Consider the following 19,682-nt stretch of genomic DNA (forward strand, 5'->3'; position numbering starts at 1 on the left):
CCAGGCTACAATCCCTGGGGCCCAGTTTATGAACAGAAGGAATGATGATATGGGTGCTTAGTGTGTTGGATTGTCTTGAGAGGCCACCATGATGATGTCGTCAAGTCCCTAGCCCCAGTATGTTGTTTCATTTTTCTGTCCACACCCACCAACCTCCCTTCCAGGAAAAGTCATAGCTGCTTTTCAGCCGAGCGATAAACTGGAAGACATTCATCTCAGCTGCTGCTAATGCCCATCTGCGCTCCTTTCGTCTCTTTTGGCATTTTGAAATGAGTGCTCCATAATGCTCTCTCGTGGTGTACACGTTACTTTGTCTCCTTTAGCTAACACCACTCTGACCAAATAAAGGAAACCAGAAAAGAGCCTTGTTTACCTAAAACCATTAATACAAAGTTGTCCGCATAATGTTCTGAAGACACATCGATTAGAAATAATATTTGGTGTTAAGGAAGAAAAAGCTGAGAATAATGGCTTGAATAATGGATGGCTTTCTTTTTCTCATAACAAACAAACCTGGAGATAATGGTTGTCTTCCGGGTATCAGAAGCCCAGGCTCCTTTTATCTTTCTGCTCAGCCCACCTTAGCAAATGCTACTCTGTGGCCTTATAGTGTCTGACCCCCTTCACTCTGGGTAGAAGCAAGAGAGGGGCCGAGGTGGCAAATACATGCTGCAGTGGAGTCAGTCACCCCACTGCCTTCTGCAATGCTCCTGAACAGCCAGCAGCAGCGGAACCTCCCACAATGCTGGCAGGGTTCTGTGTGGACTCTTCAAGATGTTAGCTGCTAGCCACCCAGGACTTCCTGCCTTTCAGTATGGGCTAGGAAAACTGCAGAATCACATTTTTAATTCTACTTAATGAACGCAAATGTATATAGGGTAGATCTGAGTCACGTGACTAACCAACCCAGAAGTAAGACTGGAAATCATAGACTCAGGGGCTGGGAACACTGCTCTCTTTCAGAGAACTGTGCTTGTCCTCATAAAACAAAACAACAAAACAAAACAAAATCGAACAAAAAACAACAAAAAAAGAGATATTAATAGAGGTGGGGAAACAGGAGTATGTACAAGGGGCTAGATGCATGCGAATGTTCCTTCAACCCAAAGAAATGAGGAGGTCCTGAGGGCTTATTGCAGACATGTAATGTGGTGTGTATGAGGAGATTTGTGCTTGGGAAGCAGGGTCCTAAGTCTTGGGGTCCATTCAAGATCCTTCTATCTACAATGTGGAAACTGAGGTTAAAAAAAAATGAATGAGTTTCTCTTCATAGATGAAAGATGACCTGCTGTGAATAACAGGCTCAATTAGCATCCATCCAAACACCATCGCAGGAAACCGGAAAGCCTCAGGAAGAAAATGTCATGTGCTCATGGCTTTTAAATTTTAGGGAGGAAAAGCTAGAGAGATTTTGATGCCACCTATTGGCAGACAAAAGTATCAGGTTCCCCTCCATAGAGTGACTTGTTATTGAGTATTAGAGGCATTGACAGGTCATACAGGGTCCTTGGAACCTCTGTCCCAATCTGTAACATGTGATTCAGAATACATTTGGGACACGAATTCTCCCTTGACTCTTTGCGTCTTAGAAAGGCTTTGCTGGAAAAGTCCTTTCTGCTTTCCAGCAACACCATCCACCTCAGCAGCGCATGGAAATATAAAAGGAAAGCTTATCCTCAGTTCTCAAAATTCCATGAAGTAGGAAAAAAAAAAAAAGACACACCTTCGGGCTATAAATAACCCTGGGGTGAGATTCAAGGCTTTGCTTTGATCCACGGTCTCAAAAATAAATCCTGTTATTTACAGCCATCGCCTTGACTGGTTGAGTGTGTAACCATCCTACAGCTCAAAAGAAAGAAAACAGAAACTCCATTTCAAAACAAGATGCTCACCCTGACTCACTCAGGGAAGGAGCCAAGGTTTCTGATGCAGGGTAGCGACTCTCCGTCTGCTTTTCCCCTCATCATCTGCCACTCTTAAAAATGCTCTCCACTGCACTGGGAAGAGTTCACATCCCTTCCTTCTTGTTCCCTGGCTCCCTTCCAGCCTTTGACTTGTCATCCTGATGGGTGAGATGCCTTTCATACTGGCATAGGACACAGAGCGGATGCCTCCCCTTATGTTATCAAACGGACCCAGCGAGTGAAGCCACCCAGAACTGAAGCCCTCCTTTCAGCTTGGGAACACTGGTGCCACCGAGTTCAGCAGCTTGGCTTTAGATAACCTTAACCATGGCCGTAGAACCCAGCAACACAGAATCCATGAAAAGGAGAGTCGGGAGGCGGTGAGTGACCCAGAGCAAAGGAGGGTTTGATTTCACAGTTGTTGGGGGGACTCTGGCTGGTTGGTGGGCAACTCGCTGAGGGGCAGTGCTGGAGAAGACAGCCTATTAGCTGGTTATAAATTGTTCGTGCAGCTCAGCTGTTGGTTTCATATGCGAGGTGGGAGTAAGTTCTGCCTGTGTGCCCTGCAAAAAGCCTCTTTGCATTTACCTTCAGTGTCATGCCTCAAGGGGGAAAAAATACCCTGGCATAAAGCTGCACACGTGTTCGGCGCACTGGCTTTGCAGGCAACTGTTTCTAATTAGGGAACCGAAGCCTGCTGGCAGTCGCAAGTTTTGGTGTTGTGTTTAGTTCGCATGCCTATACAAAGGGGGAGGGGTAACTGTACTAGGGTTTTCTCTATTGGTTTTTACTCTAACTTTTCCATCGTCCACGGTTAGTTGCTGGGCACCTTCAGAGCTTGTTTCAAGTAATATGCAGCAACTAACCGAGTCATGGTCTGGGTATCCCAGCCCCCTGAATCAGATTTGTGGTAGACATGATAAAACCTACTTGGGAAGGCTGCCTTGAGAATGAAATGGGCTGATAAGGAGAAATACTGGATAAGGCTGATACCGGAAATCACACGTGTACAGCACATCGCAACTGCCTTTCTGTTGCCTATAAAATAAGAGAGGCTTGTGTTAAATGGTCTATAAGACATTAAAAAACTCTTTTAAATTTAATAACTGTGTGTTAAATTGTCTGCTAAGTGGAGATGCTCTCCTAGGTTTTGTGGTTCCAATCATGAACAAGTTAACAGAGGTGATCCCCTCGGTGGAATTTCAAGGTTAGAGTTCACAGTCAACATGCAAGGAAAACAAATCGGACCTTTCTTTTCCTCATTTCGTCTCTGCAGATTTAGTCCAACACAGACTTCTTCTCTAAGGCCATGTGCTACTGAATCCAATCTAGGAAGGATTGGCAGGCATGATGGTGACTGCAAATAGGTTTCCCAGAACCCATCCCCCTTCCCTAGGAAGAAATCCTGAGTGTTCCTGGGAGGTTAGTCCTTCCAGTGAAGTCTGTGTTTGTTAGTTTGTTTCCAGGGGTGTTGTGAGCATATTTCATGCTCCAAACCTGGGGCCTGTCCTTTATTGTGACCTTACATGCCAAGGCCTCAATGACTGGCTTGTGCATAATCACATGACCCAAGTGTTTACAGTCAAGGCAAACCACAGGCACATGTGTAAGCTCCATGTGCAGCCAGATTTTCTCAGGGTTATTTTCCCAGGCCGTGGTTTAATATGCCATCGTAGAATGGCCTGTGAGGTGAATAGAGAAAGGAAAATGTTGATTTTTTTTTCCTGGAAGCTGTTTCTTCTCAAAAGTCTTCCCATTTCCTTTCTGGAATCATCAGTGAGGCTCCTTTGCCTCAATTTTGTCATTTATCCTTCTCTGGCCTTTGAAACTGAGAATCGTGGAGTGGTGTGAAGCTGACAACCAAGCCCTTCACCTAAAGAGAGATCTTGCTGTGTTGTGTACTATTTCAACAAGCAGAGAGGGAGACCCCTTTCTCCCTCACCCTGTGTGCTTGCCCATCACTTCTAACCCCTGTATAATTTCCAAGTCCAGAGAGAGACTTTTATTCATTTTACTTTATAGATTATAAAGTCTAATTTATTCTGATTATGGCAATGTGCAGGGAGGTTTTGGTTGTCTAGTTTATCTACTTCTGCAGAGACAAATGAAAGCAGCCTGGTGTGTCTTTTCATCATTCCTTTGCCTGAATTTGACTTTGAATATGTTTATAACAGAAAAGCCATCATTTCCAAACTGCCTCCTGAGGACTAGAGATGTTGTTTAGTGGTATTACAAAGCAAAACAACAAACCCAGCCACTTCTTGTATAAATGCTTAATACTGTGCTCAAAGTGCTTTATAATATGTGGTAGTGGTTGTGCCTTAAATAAGACCTATCATTTTGGTTTGGGCTTTTTGAGATAGCGTCTCTAACTGAAGCTGACGTCAAACCCCCTATGTAATTCAGGGTAACTTCAACCTTCTGAGCCTTTGGCCCTTCACCTCCCAAATGCTGGGGTTACAGGAATGCAATGCCATGCCTGACTTTGTATGATGTTGGCGCTTGAGCCACAGAGTCCCCTGTGTGTTAGGCAAGCATTCTACCAACTGAGCTACAACCACAGCCGTAAGGTCTATTTTTAAACATACATCCTCTAAGCATTTCTTTGTTGGTGAGGTTTTGTATTCATCAAAACATTCTGAGGTGAAGAAAAGACTAGTTGTCCATTCATTTATTCATGTCTTTATTGACATGTATATACCAAATAAGTACTCAACGTCACCCCCATTTTTAGTGACAGTTGAGCCGGTCAAGAAGTTTCCTTGAATGTATGCAAAAACCAAAAAAGTATAGCTCCTATTCTCTTCTCTCTGCTCCTGTGATTTCACTCCTTTATCAGGGACTAAGGAGAAATGAATCACGTGCCTCCTGGGAGCTGGTGGGAGTTGCAAAGCTGAGCTGGGAATCAGGACTGAGGGCGCGGCAGGACCATGGAGAGCTCCAGGGCTGAGCTCAGGGCGGGGCGTCGCTCAGTCCCTAGAATCCCCCCAGGGGGCGCTGGAGAGGAGGCTTAGGAACTAGTATCTGGCCGGGCTGCTGGGCGCAAGGGTTTCGTCAGAAGGTGGAAATCTCAGTGAGAAGCTGCCATCTCCCACCCTCACCTCATTCCCTTCCTCCTTTCCTTCCTTCCTCACTCCTCTGCTCCCTCCCTCATTCCCCAGTTCCTTCCTCTTTACTCTGCGAGTTTCCGAGCCTGGCAGCTCTCTTCAAGCGCTTCACCTCTTCCCCCGCCCCCATCCCCAAGAATGGAGTCGGGGTTTCCAGAGCGACCAAACTCTCCTCCCAGCATCTTTATCCTCCTTGGCTGTTGCTAAACTGGCCCCAGCTGACCAAAGAGGGAGGAGGGAAGCTCGACCCTCCTAAGACCTCTTTACAACTACACCATCCAGGACCTCCACTCCAAAGGCGGATTTTGTATCCTGGGGGCGGGACAGACCTGTCCCGGGCTGAATTCTCTTTCTAGTCTACGAGGCTGGCACACCCAGGTGAGTAGATGCCAACTCCGAGCCCCGCGTTCTTGCAAACTCGTCAGGGCTGCTGCGTAGCCAGACCAACTTTTGAGAAGCACTGGGTTTTCGCCCAGCCTGACTTGTTTGTCGTTGCTGTTGTTCTGAACAGCGGCAGGACCAGCAGTCCTTCTTAAAAGGCAAATAAAAAACTTTCAACCGTTTACCTGCTTTCTCACATTACTCTCCCAGGTGGAGTGGAGAGGGAGACCCCAGGCAGGACCAAGGCACCTTGGTGAGGTCCGGCTGGGGAAGTCCTACTGGCTTGGGGGAGGATTATTATTGTTTTAGAAACGGGAAGGGGGAGGGGATCAGAGTCCAGGCTGAAGTTGCTGCCTCCCATCTGACAGAAAGGGAGAAAGGTAGGGGAGTGGATGTTAGCCAATGGCTTGACCTCCTGCTGTCTGCATCCCGATTCTTTACGTTCTTGCCAAGAGGTCCTAATAATATTTAACCACGTCCGTGACTCTCAGGCTTACAACTCACCCATGGATTTGCCCGTGGATGTCTTTATTTGGCTCAGTCTCCAGGATTTGTTTTTTTTCTTTTTGGTTAAATAAAATAGCAAGGTGGTAAAGAGGAACCAGAAACGCCTGAAAATGGTTCTGACTAGATGGTGGTAACAGAATTGCTAGAACTGAATCCAAGGGGGTCCATTAGAAAGTGGTCCACACCGAAGTGAGTTGAACAGCATCGGGTGGGAGCAGGCAGAATCTAAGGAATATTCTTAGGAATAGGCTCTTCTTCTTCCTCTTAGGGTAAGTAGGCTTTGAGGTTCCTATTCTCATTCTATCTTCCGGTTCTACTGGAGAAGAGAGAGGGAGAGAGGGGGCTGCAGGGGGCTGTAGAGATGATGTAAGGACAGGGACTTAGGGAGGATTGCCTGTGAAAATTCAGTGAGCTGGAGGAAGGAAAGGAGAGCACCAGAGGTGAAGTGGGGGTGGGATGGAAGAGGGCACAGAGTCCTCGGAAAGTTTCTAAGAGAGGTACAGCCTCCTTCCAGCCCCCGTGCTGTGGACCAACCAGTTCCTAGAATCTCCCTGCCTCTGAAACTGAAATGCTTCAACAATTCACAGTTTATCTTTGAAACGCTGCAGACCAAGCCAAGGGCTTCCTCTTATTACTGCTTTGCAAGGATTTTCCAAGTTCTGCTCTGGTTTCTCATGGATCACTTGTTTTTCCATTTCCTGAACAGCATTTGAGGCTGTCACAGAGTCCTTAAGTGTTCTCAGCTGGGCAAGCTATCTCTTTAGCCCCTGCTTAAGTGTTCTTAAACTGAGACGAAACCCCATCTTTATTTAAACAAAACCCACAAAACCACCTTGGCTCCAAACAGAGTCCTCCTTACTCCCAGCCTCTGAGCACTCCTTCACAGTCTCTAATTTTGTGTTCGTTTTGCTTTATAGCAAAGCAGTTTAAGCCCCGCCCCTTCAAAGTTTCTTTACAATGTAGGTAGGTATTTTTGCATTCGTGGTGTTGCTTTATAGTTCACAGTAACAGATTAAACTTCCTAGCCATGGTTGCCTTAAAGCCAGTGTCAAAGATCCAACTTTATTTAATGCCTTTCAAGTTTAGGAAGACCACATTTCTTAGCAGAAGATGAGACAAGACTCAGAGAGGCTTCTCTGAAATTAGATAACTTCTGATGCTTCCATTTGCCTCCCTTAACTGCCCTGGGCCAAACTCATTTGATTTCCCTGTCTGGTAGGAAAGAGGGCCAGCCAAAAGTCCATTTAGCAGGTCAGGGTTCTGAGCTGAGTTGGTCAAAGCTTCTTACACACACAGAGAGAGACAAAAATCAAGATGACACTTGGGAAATACAGTTAGGACACCTGTGTGTGTTAGGCCAAAATTTTCACATTTGCTTTTGATGGAAAGATTCTGACAGTTTCTCAGATTCAAATTTAAACCACATCAGAAGTAGGTGATTCCCCCTGCACATTCTATAGAAAGATCTGTTGGTCCATAGTGGGGGTGGATGCTGAAGCCTGGACAGTTGCCCGTGGTTGTATGAACAAAACTGTCTGTGATGAAACCAACGCTCCGTTGACACGGTCCTGTGTAAAAACTCTGGTGGCCGTCGACTCCGTACTTTTCCTGAGTGATCAGCCTGGTTTTTACTCTTCCTGTGCAGGCCTTACATTGGCTCTTGGGCATAGACAGCTCCTCAGCTCCTGAGCAGCAACTTTACTAGAACTTAGAAACCTTTACTTTAGGATAGATGGTCTGGGATTTGTGAGTTGCTTCTCAATTGTAAAAAAAATAAAAGAAAAGAAAATGACTTCCCGTTTATCTCCAGGTGTAGCTATGGGACATCTTGGTTAAACTATTAGCTTCCTTGGAAGGGAGCCCTGCTTTTTACAGGTTTTGGATTAAAAGTTGTCTTGTAAAGGTTCTCTTCATCTGCATGCGGCATTTTGATGAAAAGGACCAAAAGTTGTGTGTGTGTGTGTGTGTGTGTGTGTGTGTGTGTGAGAGAGAGAGAGAGAGAGAGAGAGAGAGAGAGAGAGAGAGAGAGAGAGAGAGTTTTCAAAAATCTAATTGTTTGAGTCCATTATTATGAGTGAAAGCCTTCGGCTTACCTGACCGTGAGAAACTGGGTCAGCGTTGGAATCTTTTTCCCATCTCTATTAGAATCTATCTTTTGAGACTCAGCTAAATGTATTTATAAGCTGTGCACCATGACTCCCCTTGGTGCCTGGAAGGTTAGGACCACTTTTACTCACACAGGGAGAGTCGCAGCTTCGGAGGGTTTGCGCCCAGAAGAGAGACTGAGTAGCACATTCTGAGGGTGTCCACCAGGCTGATGGGATGTCAGTTTTCTAGCTGGGAAAAATCATGTGCTGATTCTTTGCATTCTTTAAATGTGATCAGGTTTGTATTTCGTGGCTCTTGAAGAGGGAGAAGGAAGTAAATTCATTTCTTTTATTTGATCTTTCCATTTTCGTCTTCTTAATATTTTAAAACAAAACAAACAAACCCCTTTGGATCCATGGCAGTAACTCAAGTCACATTTCCTTGGCAACGGTAGTGATACACTGGAGTTATGAAATAGCAAGGCAGAAAATTCTAAATGCATTCAAAATAAAATGCCACCAGGTTCAGGACCTTCCTCCAGGGCATTTAAATTGACCTCCCAGCACTAAGTAAGAGTTGTTTGCTTAAGCCTGTTGGTGGTGGCGGCACACTCCTTTAGTCCCACCACTCGGGGGCAGAGGCACGTGGATCTTTGAGTTCAAGGCCAGCCTGGTCTACAAGAGCTAGTTCCAGGCAGGACAGGCTCCAAAGCTACAGAGAAACCTTGTCTTGGAAAACAAAAACAAAACAAAACAAAAAAGCAACAACAACAAAATAGTCAAAAATAAAAGAAAGAGTTGTTTTATCCAGATCAAAACACAGATAGTCAGAGCTGGGTTTTTATTTTTATTCTTTTTAGAATTCTTCTTCCTTCTCCTCCTCCTTCTTCTGGAGGCATGTCATGAAAGTAAACTAGCTTGGCATTTCAAATCCATTCTCAAGGTTGGGTATGTAGAGGTTGGCATTATGTTGAAGACCAAACTCAATAAATGTGTAAGGATCAGGTACATGATTTCTCCTATGATGTTTGAGCTAGGCAGTCTATAGTAAGGACTCAGTTGGCATCCAACTCACCCAGTGAACGTCTGCTAATGCTTGTGTCTACAAAACACACACATGGTAGTGCTGATATGAGCTCGCAGGCTTTTCTGTGCTAGCAATCTTATTCCTAAGTGGCTTCTGTTATCTTGTGAATTAATAGAATACGTCATATAACATACTTCATATATAAAATATTGTTTAACATATTTCTGAGTCAGTAAATCCCAATAAGTCCTTAATCTGTCTGCTGAGTTCTTTGAAAGCCTTCAAAGGACCACGAGCAGTTAGGTCAGTACATATTGAGGGCCTTGAGGCTGGTCTTGTAAAGAGAGTATGCACTTTTTCCAGTCCTGTGATTTTATTGTGCCCAGAGGGTGGTGGAGGTCACTGACGTAGCACTGTGGTGGATTCACTGCTAACTGGCAAAGAATAGCTTAGCATCCTGGAACTATGACTCTCCAGACTGACTGAGCCTGAGGATAATCCACCGACTCTAATTGGACAGACGTGGAAATGGAAACTCAGGGAATTGACTTGTGCGGGGCCAGGAGTCTCATTCGACAGCCGTCTTGATTACTCCTCTTGTCAAGAGACTCCAGTTCCCTGCAGGCCATTACCGCGATGGCGCCAATCCGTGGCGCCATGTATACTGATCATCTCTGTGGCGCATGAGATGGAGATGATGGGGGGAACCCCCACCTCCACTGGGGTGTTTGGAGAAGCAGAATTGGGAGTTTATTACATTTTCTCTTGGAGACACTGCAATATTTACCCAGCAGATGTGATTACATTTGTACAAAGTCATTGTCTGCAGCCATTTCTGCTAGTGTGCATGCTCTGTGAAGAACTGCACTTGCACAGGCTTAGGCATCTACTTTAATGTCACATGGAGTCAATAAAGTAATCAGAGATTTTCTAAGTGTTCAAGAGTCTAAGAATCCACGAGGGAATCTTAAATTAAAGAGCTATTTAAAATGAACAAACGTTCTCAAATGTTGCCTTTACATGCCTGTTTCAGAACACAATATATATAGCTTCATTATTCTTATTTTTAAAAGAAAAGTAGGTATTTTTTCTTTGGAAATATCGGGGTAATACAGAATTTCAATGGGACCCTGGAAAACTTCTCCGGCTTAAAGTGTATGGATGAAATACTTTCCTGTCTCAAAGATCTAGCCTTTTGTGGGTCAAATTACTTCTCTCTGAAAGAGAGTGTGTGTGTGGGGGGGGGGGGGTGGGGATGAAGGAAGCGCAGAAGCTGCCTGGCTGGAGTTCAACTCCAGCAAGCCCTCAAAGTTGCCTAGATCAGACTGGGCTTCGGAGGGTTAGCATTAGGATGGACTGTCGGTCGCTAGAGGGCGCCGGAGCACCGGCAGAGCCCACCTCCTGGGGCTCATGAGCCTGGCTTCTAGGTTCAGAACTGCGCCCAGGTGCGAGGCACACATCGGGTTTCTTGACTCCTCTGTCCCCCAGTGCAGGTCCCCTCTGTCCCTTCCACTCACTTGATCGTTAAGAGGGGGCAACAGGCTTTCTTCCAAAAGGCACGATTGAAGACACCCAGGAAAGGGGCAAAGCAAAGGGTTGAAAGTCACACAGGCTGGAGGGACAGAAAGAGGTGGCAGGGTGAGAGAAAGAGGGCCACCACTTGGTCTCTAGAAACCTGGACGGGGGTTCTTTACAACACTCATTACTGTTCGGTGTCTTCGCCTCCTTTGTATCAAGGAACCTCGATCAGTGGAGGTAATTCAGAGAGAGAAGGGTGAGTGGTCGAATCTTAACCAGCGGGCACTTTAATGTTTTCTATATCTACCTTCCCCCCTCCTCACTCCCTCCCTCCCTCCCTCTCTCCCTCCCTCCCTCCGTCCCTCCGTCCCTCCCTCCCTCCACCTATCAATCTATCATCTATCTATCTATCTCTATCTATCTATCTATCTATCTATCTATCTATCTATCTATCTATCTATCATCTAGCTATCTTCCATTCTTTATCTGTTTTTTTGAGACAGTGTTTCACTGTGTAGCCCAGTTTGTCCTCCAATTCTTCATCCTTCTACCCCAGTCTTCTAATATCTAGGGTTATAAGTGTGCTCCACCATCTTCAGGTACCCTTATGTACCAAAATGCGTGTGTGCAATATGTATGCACACACACATGTATATCTAACAAATATATTCAACATATTATGTGTTAATATTCATAAATCAAACCAAGTTGTACTACTGCCTTGGATCTACTAGTTTCATCAATACCATAATAAAATAAATGCTTAAGTAATTGATTTAATGCATTTATATGGAAAATGATTTGGAAAGAAATTCAATAGAAATGTAACAAGCATCCTAATCCCTAAATGGTATGTCTGAAACAATCAATCAAACCATGATTTCTATTTTAAAATATTTAAAGGTAGGACTGGAGAAGAGATGGCTCAGTGGTAAAGAGTACAGGCTGATCTTCCAGAGGACCTGAGTTCAACTCCCAACACCCGCACAGCTGCTCCTAAGAGTCTGTAACTCCAGTTCCAGGGGATCACATGCCCCATTTTAACACCTGCAGGTCCTATGCATCCATGTGGTTCACAAGCATTTATGCAGGCATAACAACCATAAACATAAAATAATTTAAAAACTTTTTTGCATATTTAAAGATATATATATGTATATGTACATATATAGTCAATGTAGATACTATTAAAAATAAGAACAGTAAAATGCAGAATGTCTTATCATTGCCATTAAAATGACAAGTCCAGCTTTGACTTTGTTGGCCAACACCAGAGTGCAGGACGCCTCCTTTTATGCCTTTGTTTCTTTTTGTGTTGGCTCAACAGGTGACTCAAAGGCAAAAGTTTAGAGACAAAATGAAAATCCCACTGGTTTGCACCTGACACTGTCACTGAAAACCAGGTGCCTGCACCTCTGCCCTCACGGTTACTGCTCTCTACCTAGAGTGCTGGGCTCTGGCGAACACCCTTCTGGTTTTTTAGATAAGAAAGACTGTTTTTTTAGAACAAAAAAGAAACCATGGCCAGACTTCTTCTGCATGGTACCTCCTCAGCTCTGTGATTTATAGTGGCTGTGAATCATATCAGAGCAAGGGAGCATAAGAGGAAAATCTGAAAACAGTAGATTTGGGGGCCACTATTAACACTGACCATAGCTTCTGGCCTGATTTAATTCCATTTATTTATTTATTTATTTATTTATTTATTTATTTATTTATTTATTTATTGTATGAGACTAGGAATTGAACCTAGGACCTCACACACACTAGATAAGCACTTTCCATTGAGCTACAAGCCCAGTCTTTGTGTTTCTTGTTTTGAGACAGCATCTTACAAATTCCATAATCTGGCCTTGATCCTCCTGCTTCAGTCTCCCAAATAACTGGCATTTCAGACCTGTACAATCAGGCTGTGTCTGGCCTGGGCTGATTTAATTTTAAAGAGATAAAAATGTATCTTCTATGGATGCAAGAAATGTGAGACCCAGACAGCCCCATGAAATTAAGAACGCCCTTTTCCTTAGTCATGATTCTATTGCTGTGAAGAGACACCATGACCAAGGCAACTCATAGAAGAAGCAATTAATTGGGATCTTGTTTACTGTTTCAGAGGTTTAGTCCATTATTATCAAGCCTGGAGCATGGATGGTGCTGGAAAAGGAGCTGAGAGCTACATTCTGATCTACAAGGAGAGAGAGAGAGAGAGAGAGAGAGAGAGAGAGAGAGAGAGAGAGAGAGAGAGAGGAAGAGGGCCTGTCAAGGGTTCCATTGCTGGTGACCAAGTGTTAAAATATATGGGCTTTATGGGAGCTAACATCCAAGCCACCACACTCACCTCTTCTTCTAGGTGAGGAAACAGCTTCAGTAAATTACAGATACGTGAACCAGCTGGGGCCCAGGTTACACCAGAGGGAGCTTCCTCAGCTCTAGGCCTGTGTTTCAGCTCGCTCTTCTGTCCCTGTAGAATAAGGGTAGATACTTTTGTCTAGTTCAGAGCTGACCTGAAAACTATCAGCCTTCTAGCATTTCCTTCAAAAGCATGATGGGATGGTGTGTGTACAGAACACTCTAGGTTCTTTGTGCTGCTTAGTGTATGCCAGGAAACCACTGGGCTGTGATATGGTTTGGTGAGGACAAATGAGTATCTGTAGACTTTTGGTCTACAGTGAAGGCTGTAACACTACAGACTTGCTTTCGACCTTGACTCTACCACTCTGAGGGTGTCTGGATTTGGCTGAATTGCATGGCTTCTTTATGTCTTATTCCTTCATTCATTAAAAAGTGGATGGGCAGAATAAAGGTAATCAGGAAGTGGGCCCATCCTCACTATGTGCTAAGGGTTGGCTTTCTCTGGCTTCTTCAGGAATATTTTTTTTCCTAACAGAGTCTCTCATCAAACCTGCCTCTCACTATTTGACTAGACTGGCTGGCCAGTGAGACACAGGGATCCCTTTGTATCTGCTTTTCCAGTAGTAGGATTGTAGATGCTGGCCACTGTGCCTGACACTCAGGTCCTCATGCTTACGTGGTAGCCATCTGATCAGCCAAGGCCTGTCCCCAATCCCCAAATAGTGCTCTTTAAAATAAGCAATTTTATTACTCACATTTGCTTTGCCTAAAAGATGAAATTATTCATAGACACACGTAATTGGAAAAAGTCATGTTGTATGGATTAGTTAAGCTTAGTCTTGCTTTACAGATGATTTTTGTTCAATGTCCAATATAACTGGGGAGGGAAACAAACCAAATTTGGGGTCCTGGAGAGATGGCTCAGTGTTTGAGACTGCTTACTGCTGTCACAGAAGACCTGGGTTCAGTTCCCAGTGTGCACATCAGGTGGCTCACAGTCTCCTGTCATTTCAGCTCAGGGACCCCCGCCCCTGGCCTCCTTGTGCAGTCATATGGTACACATCAACCCATGCAGGCACATGCACACACACACATCATTTTAAACAAAACGAAACAAATTTTGGATGCCCTCTCTTTCCCTCCCTCCATCCCTCCCTTCATTCAGTGGTTCTAGGACTGACCTTCTGCATTCCATGGTTCTGGAGCTGCAAACCAAGACTTTGCACCTCTAGATGAAGTATTCCACCACTGAGACACATCTGAGTTTCCTACTTTTTCTCTTACTTATGGAATCATTGCTTTGTAATGTGAATATGTGTGGACACACCAATCCCCAGGGCACATCACAAGCTCTTACAGGTAGCAACTATACACGGAAGGTTTTTAAAGATAAATTCAGAGAATCTAAAGTCAATGGACACAAAATACATCACTCCTTGGTATCCTTGGGCCATTGGTTCTAAGACCCTGATATCTATGGATGCCGATGCCCACAGAGGCTAACATCTTTGGGCGCTCACTCCCTTTTATGATACATTATTTGCATGTATCCTACACAATCCTTATATGTAATTATTTCTAGTTACTTACTATACCTAATAAAATGTGATTATTACATAAATAGTCTGTGCTACTTAAGGCATGATGACAGACTAATTTATATTGTACTGCCTTCTCTAAACATTTTCTGTCAGTTGATCATTGGTGTAGTTCACAGAGCCAGTAGGAAGCCCCTCTCCTCCACCTACCACCCTGTGTGTGCCCTTTCTGTAGCAAGCACACTGTGTGTAGCCCATGCATGTGCTCACCTGACATCTACTCTGCACCACTGAGATTTGTTTAGAATGCTCCCATGCTTGATTGTTTGCTTTAAATCACATGATGTGAGTAGATGCCTGAAGTTCTGCATGTCAGCATTTGTGGATTTGTCTGTAAGTACATTAGATATCCAGCTTGCAGATCATAGAATTTTTATAAGGCAGATTTTCGTCCTCATAAATGTCCCACTCTGTCTCTGTGATGGCTGGGTTTTTGTCAATTTGACACAAGGCGAAGTCAACTGGGAAGAGGGAATCTAATTGAGAAAATGCCTCCATCAGATTGGCAAGTCTGTGAGCCCTCATGAGGGAGGGTCCAGTTCACTGTGGGTGGTGTGCCACCCCTGGGCAGGTGATGGTATAAGAAAATAAACTGAGCAGGCCATGGGGAGCAAGCCAGTAAACAGTGCTCCTTTGTGGTTCTGCTTCGGTTCCTGCCCCTAGGTTCCTACCATGGCTTCCTTCAACAGCGGACTATGATTTAGACATATAAGGCAAATAAACCCTTTCCTATGTGTGTTGCTTTTGGTCATGGTCTTTGTGATAACAATGGGAAGCTCACTGAGACACTCTTCAGGGCAATGCTCTGTATAGTCATATAGTCAGATAGGGTGCTTGAGGATGATGGACATAAATTCTGAGTGACATGTCCCTGGGTTTAAGATTCTGGCTCTGCTTGTCTTGTTGAAGTACCATAGATGTGAACGGAGGATAATGACGGTGCCACGGTAACCGCGAGGCTTGCAGGACTCATACTGTAGCTATTCTTGGCTGTGCACATCTCTCAAAAGGTAGCCTGAAGCGACTCCCTAATGGTAGTGGTTTGCTATGTTGCAGGTAAGTTGGAAAAGTTGGGAGTGTGTTTATAAAGCCAATGAAATCAGCAACAAAACGGATGCATTACACAGCTTCTTGCTAGCCAGTACCCCTCTCTCCTGTACCTCATCTTCCTTTCCTCTCTTCCCGACCCCCGGCACAAAGATGATGCAACACCCAAGTTGGGGCTTCTCCTCTAAGTTCAGAATTCCTGTTTCTCCTGGTTCCAATTTTATTTCAAATGCAAGGGCGTGCTTACCCCTAGCCTCAGGAACACAACTGAGTGCAGAATCAGCCCTTGCCCTCCACAAGGCTAGCAACAGAGAGTAAATACATTAGACTTAAAATCTCTTAATCTGTGTTCAGAGGATGTCCAAGGCAACCAGCCATAGTGAGGATGGTGGGCATTCTCTTGCCATGAAAGTCCAAGTTGATGAGATGGCTTGGCTGTTAAGAGCATGTACTGTTCTTTCGAAGGCCTAAATTCAATAAATACCTTTATTGAACAGCTCACAACTATTTGTAACTCCAGCTCCAGGGGAAAACACACATACACATGAACACATGCATGCGCACACACATGCACATGCGTGTGTACATACCCTGTTAGACATAAACCTTTTAAAAGAAGGTATCAAGTACGGCCAGTCTAAAATATTATTTTCAAGCTGTGGATGTCACAACTGAGCATGAACAGGAGCCTTCTAGACAGATGCCTGAAACACAGTGGATTAATTGGCTCTCCACCCGAGGCTTCTGACTCAGTCCACTCAGGGCGGGAACAAAACACTTTGTGGTTCTGTTTCCCAGGTGATGCTGAACTTCTGGTTTAGAGGCCACACTTTGAGAGCTGGTTTCTTAAATATTTACTTAATATAGGCTAGTTATGTGTTTTCCCTCCTGTGCTTTACCTGGGAAGAACATTAGTGGTTTAAAAAAAAACAAAAAGCCAACAGAAAAGGCCCTGGCATTTGTTGAGCACCTATGGCATTTACTGTGTGCCAGGTACCTTCCAGAGTTCTGTGCGCACAGTATCCTATGTTTTCCTCAGAGCCACACTGCTCAGTGGTCCAGGATTATCTATCAAGTGTCATGCAACATGCTGTACGAGGCTCCTGGAGACATAGAATGGGTGAGAGGGACACAGCCCTGCCCTTACGACTGCTCTGTTTCAGCAGGGAAGATACCAGGGGCAATAATTGTAGGGGCAATGGGTTTGATCTGCACAAAATAAGCAACTCAGGGAAGCCAGCTAACTTGACTGTGATTGCATACTGAACAATGGACGCACGCACGAGACAAAGGCAAGCACCGTTTTACTCCAAAAGGTACAGACCTGCTAAAACATGACGGCTCAAACTCTTCGTGAAGCTTAAATGCTTTAATACTCCTTCCCACTCTTAGCAAAGATCTCAGTGAGGTTTTGTTCATGTGTGTTGCTGTATTAGTATTTACTATATTATAATTAAAGGCACTCACCCTTTGAGGATTGCTGTATTAAATCCCGTTTCAAATCATAACACCTTTCCCAGACTCTGAGTCCTATTTTTTTTAAATGACTTTTGGAACCATCAAAACTGAGAAATATCTTGTTTCCCCCCCCAAACTGCTTTTTCCCCCACAAGGCTCGGTTTTAAAGCCTTGCTTGCTTGCGTTCTCTAATGGTGATTTCCTAAGCAAAAGGCCAGCGTGCTTTGGAGCTGTACTTTACATTGTTGAAGTACTTGTTTGTATAACTGGAAAGCAAGAGTTAAGGTGTCTATCACAGGCTAAACTAAGACACAGTTTTGCTATCCACTGAGGGAGTTCTGTCTTAGCTGAGGGCGCTTAGAAAGGTGACAACTCATATACGTTTGTGATACGTATTGCATTCATGTCCCCCAGGGTACATGCCATTGAAGGGAAGCCCAGGAGAGGGATCACTTGTGCTACTTCAGTACGTTGAGAGAGACAGATGAATGGCTGCCCTGAAGAGGGCCGGAGGCTTTTTCCTCCTTTGCTGCCCACTGATTTGTGCTTAATCGTAGGTTAACGGGGGAAACACTGCATATCCCTATTGTCTTAGTTCCTCATCTGATGGCACGGAGGGATTCTAGTAGATATTTTCCTTTGACGTGTAATGGTCCGAGGTTGCTGAGCATCAGCTCTGGCTGACTCCCAATGGTTTATGGCGTCGTTAAGTGCAAGTGAGTAAATGCAACCCAACTGGAGCTGACATAATTCAATGTGATTCTCAGCTGATGATCGATGAGTTCAAACCTCCGTCTATCCTAATAGAGACAAATGAATGAGAGGGGTTCCTGTCTCAGGGTTGTGCGATTCTTCAGCGGTAACAGCTCCTTGGACAGGCAGTTAGGGCAAAGGGAAGGTGGTAGCCATCTGACTGTGACCTTTTTCACACTAAACATCTGGGTGGCTGGTTCCCGCAGCAGCTTTTAAAGTGGCTAACCAGATGTTTTATGTCACAGGCACCATCCGTCACGCAAATAAACAGACCCATGAAGGGAGGTGCTGTGTGGCTGTTTGTCATTGTTCACAGAAGCTGAAATTTGCCTGCTGACCTCAGGCTGTGTAGGTTCTTTGGCGCAGCACCTGTGCGCACAGGAAATGCAGAGAGAGGAATGCATGCAGGAATACCCAAGCACGAATGAGCAGGCTGGCAAGTCATGCCTTCTTGTCCTGTCACATCGAGCAGGAGTCTGTGATTTCTCCCAAGAGGACTATCTCCTTAGAACTCTTTTAACTGAGTTTCTCATGCTGTTTTTAGGACGTGAGTTGCTTGTTCAGAATTCCAAAACGCCGGAATCAATAGGTCCAGGTGAACAATATACACCCTCGCTCAAAATAATGAGCCCTCTTGGGTTTGCAGCTAGGCTGCCTATGAGAGCCCCCTTTCTCTGGCAGGCACAGCAGGGGAGACAGCTGGGTCCTCCTTCTCCTCTTCTCCTCACGCCTGCCTGTTTAGGGAAGCCCAGGAAGAACTGGGAGCCTTCAGCAGGAAGGAATGAGAGTCATTTCCCATGCAGATGGGGCAGTGAGAGAGAACACGCATGGTACTGTGGAGTAACACGAGAACACTGGTGTGCCTAAGCTGGGAGGAACAGAATGCCTAGGGAAGCTCAATGCTTAGTTCATCAGAGGGTACCATTTTTACCTCTAGGCCTGGATGGCCAAGTGACAATCCCTTTCGGATCCCCATGCTTTTCCCATCTTTTAAGTAATCCCAACTTCTCACTATGATCTAAACTCTCCAAATGTTCTGTTCTGTATCTAAGGGAAGTTTGAGGTGAAATAAATAAATAAGACTTGGTTCAGGCAACTGGGGATTGGCTGTTCCCTGAAGTCTTTGTCAAATGTGATCTATTAAAATATGGACCAGTTGTAGCCTGCGATTAAACTGAATTATTTTTTGTGGATATTGCATTTTTTGTAAATTAAGTTTCATAAGAACATACCTATATCCATTCCTGCACGTTGCTTCTTCCACTTGACAACGGCAGAGCTGAAAAGCTGTGATACAGACTGACATGCCTGCCAAACCTGCACTCTAGAATTCTGTAGAAAAAATTTATGAAGTTGTTTACTTGGGGTATCTTGATTTGGCCCTCTCCAGATAAGAAATACACACACTCTTCAAAATGCCCAAGGGAATATTATCTTGAAGAATAGATGCTGGGCCTGACCTTGGTTGCAGTGCTTGCACACAGTAGGTGCTTATGGTTTGGGTAATTGTTTGGGTGTAGGTATGTGATTTGTGATGCATGATTTACCATCTTATTTGTAAGATCTAAACATCTTACTTTCTGATGAGCTTTTTTGTGCATGGTTACTCTGTAGAATAGAGAGAGAGGAGACAGATAACAGGAGCATCCTTGGGGTCACTGTGCCCTAGTGTGCTCAACAGCAGCTGCAGTCTCTTGAGTCAGCCTCAGTCAGAGGCACTCAGCATCAGTTTGAATTATTAGATGGACGCAAACCCCATGAGTGTCTGCTGTCACAGTGTCTCACCTAGAGAGAGACAAGGGAATCCGGCATCGTCACAATCCTGCCTGGTGTTGGTTCTGACCTTATCTGTAGTGATGGAGTTGGAGAACATGCTTATAGCGTGTATTCCACAGTCCTGGGGATTGACAGCCCTCCATAACTACAGACTCGGAGTACCTAAGGTC

General features: G+C 44.7%; 1 protein-coding gene across 2 annotated transcripts in view; it reads left to right on the forward strand.

Annotated features, from left to right (window-relative positions):
* The first annotated feature begins 2,062 nt into the window (after window positions 1–2,062).
* Window positions 2,063–19,682, forward strand: part of Cpne4 (copine 4) — a 471,398-nt gene continuing 453,778 nt past the window's right edge. Inside the window, exon 1 of one of the 2 annotated variants that reach the window (XM_057768128.1) lies at window positions 2,063–2,284. In XM_057768128.1, coding sequence (XP_057624111.1) covers window positions 2,232–2,284 — 53 coding nt within the window. In that variant the 5' untranslated portion in view covers window positions 2,063–2,231. Of the gene's footprint in view, window positions 2,285–4,840; window positions 5,390–19,682 lie in introns of those variants that run through there. The other variant, XM_057768130.1, reaches the window with a different exon arrangement.

This window comes from Chionomys nivalis, chromosome 4 (assembly GCF_950005125.1).
Source record: "Chionomys nivalis chromosome 4, mChiNiv1.1, whole genome shotgun sequence".
Lineage (NCBI taxonomy): Eukaryota > Metazoa > Chordata > Mammalia > Rodentia > Cricetidae > Chionomys > Chionomys nivalis.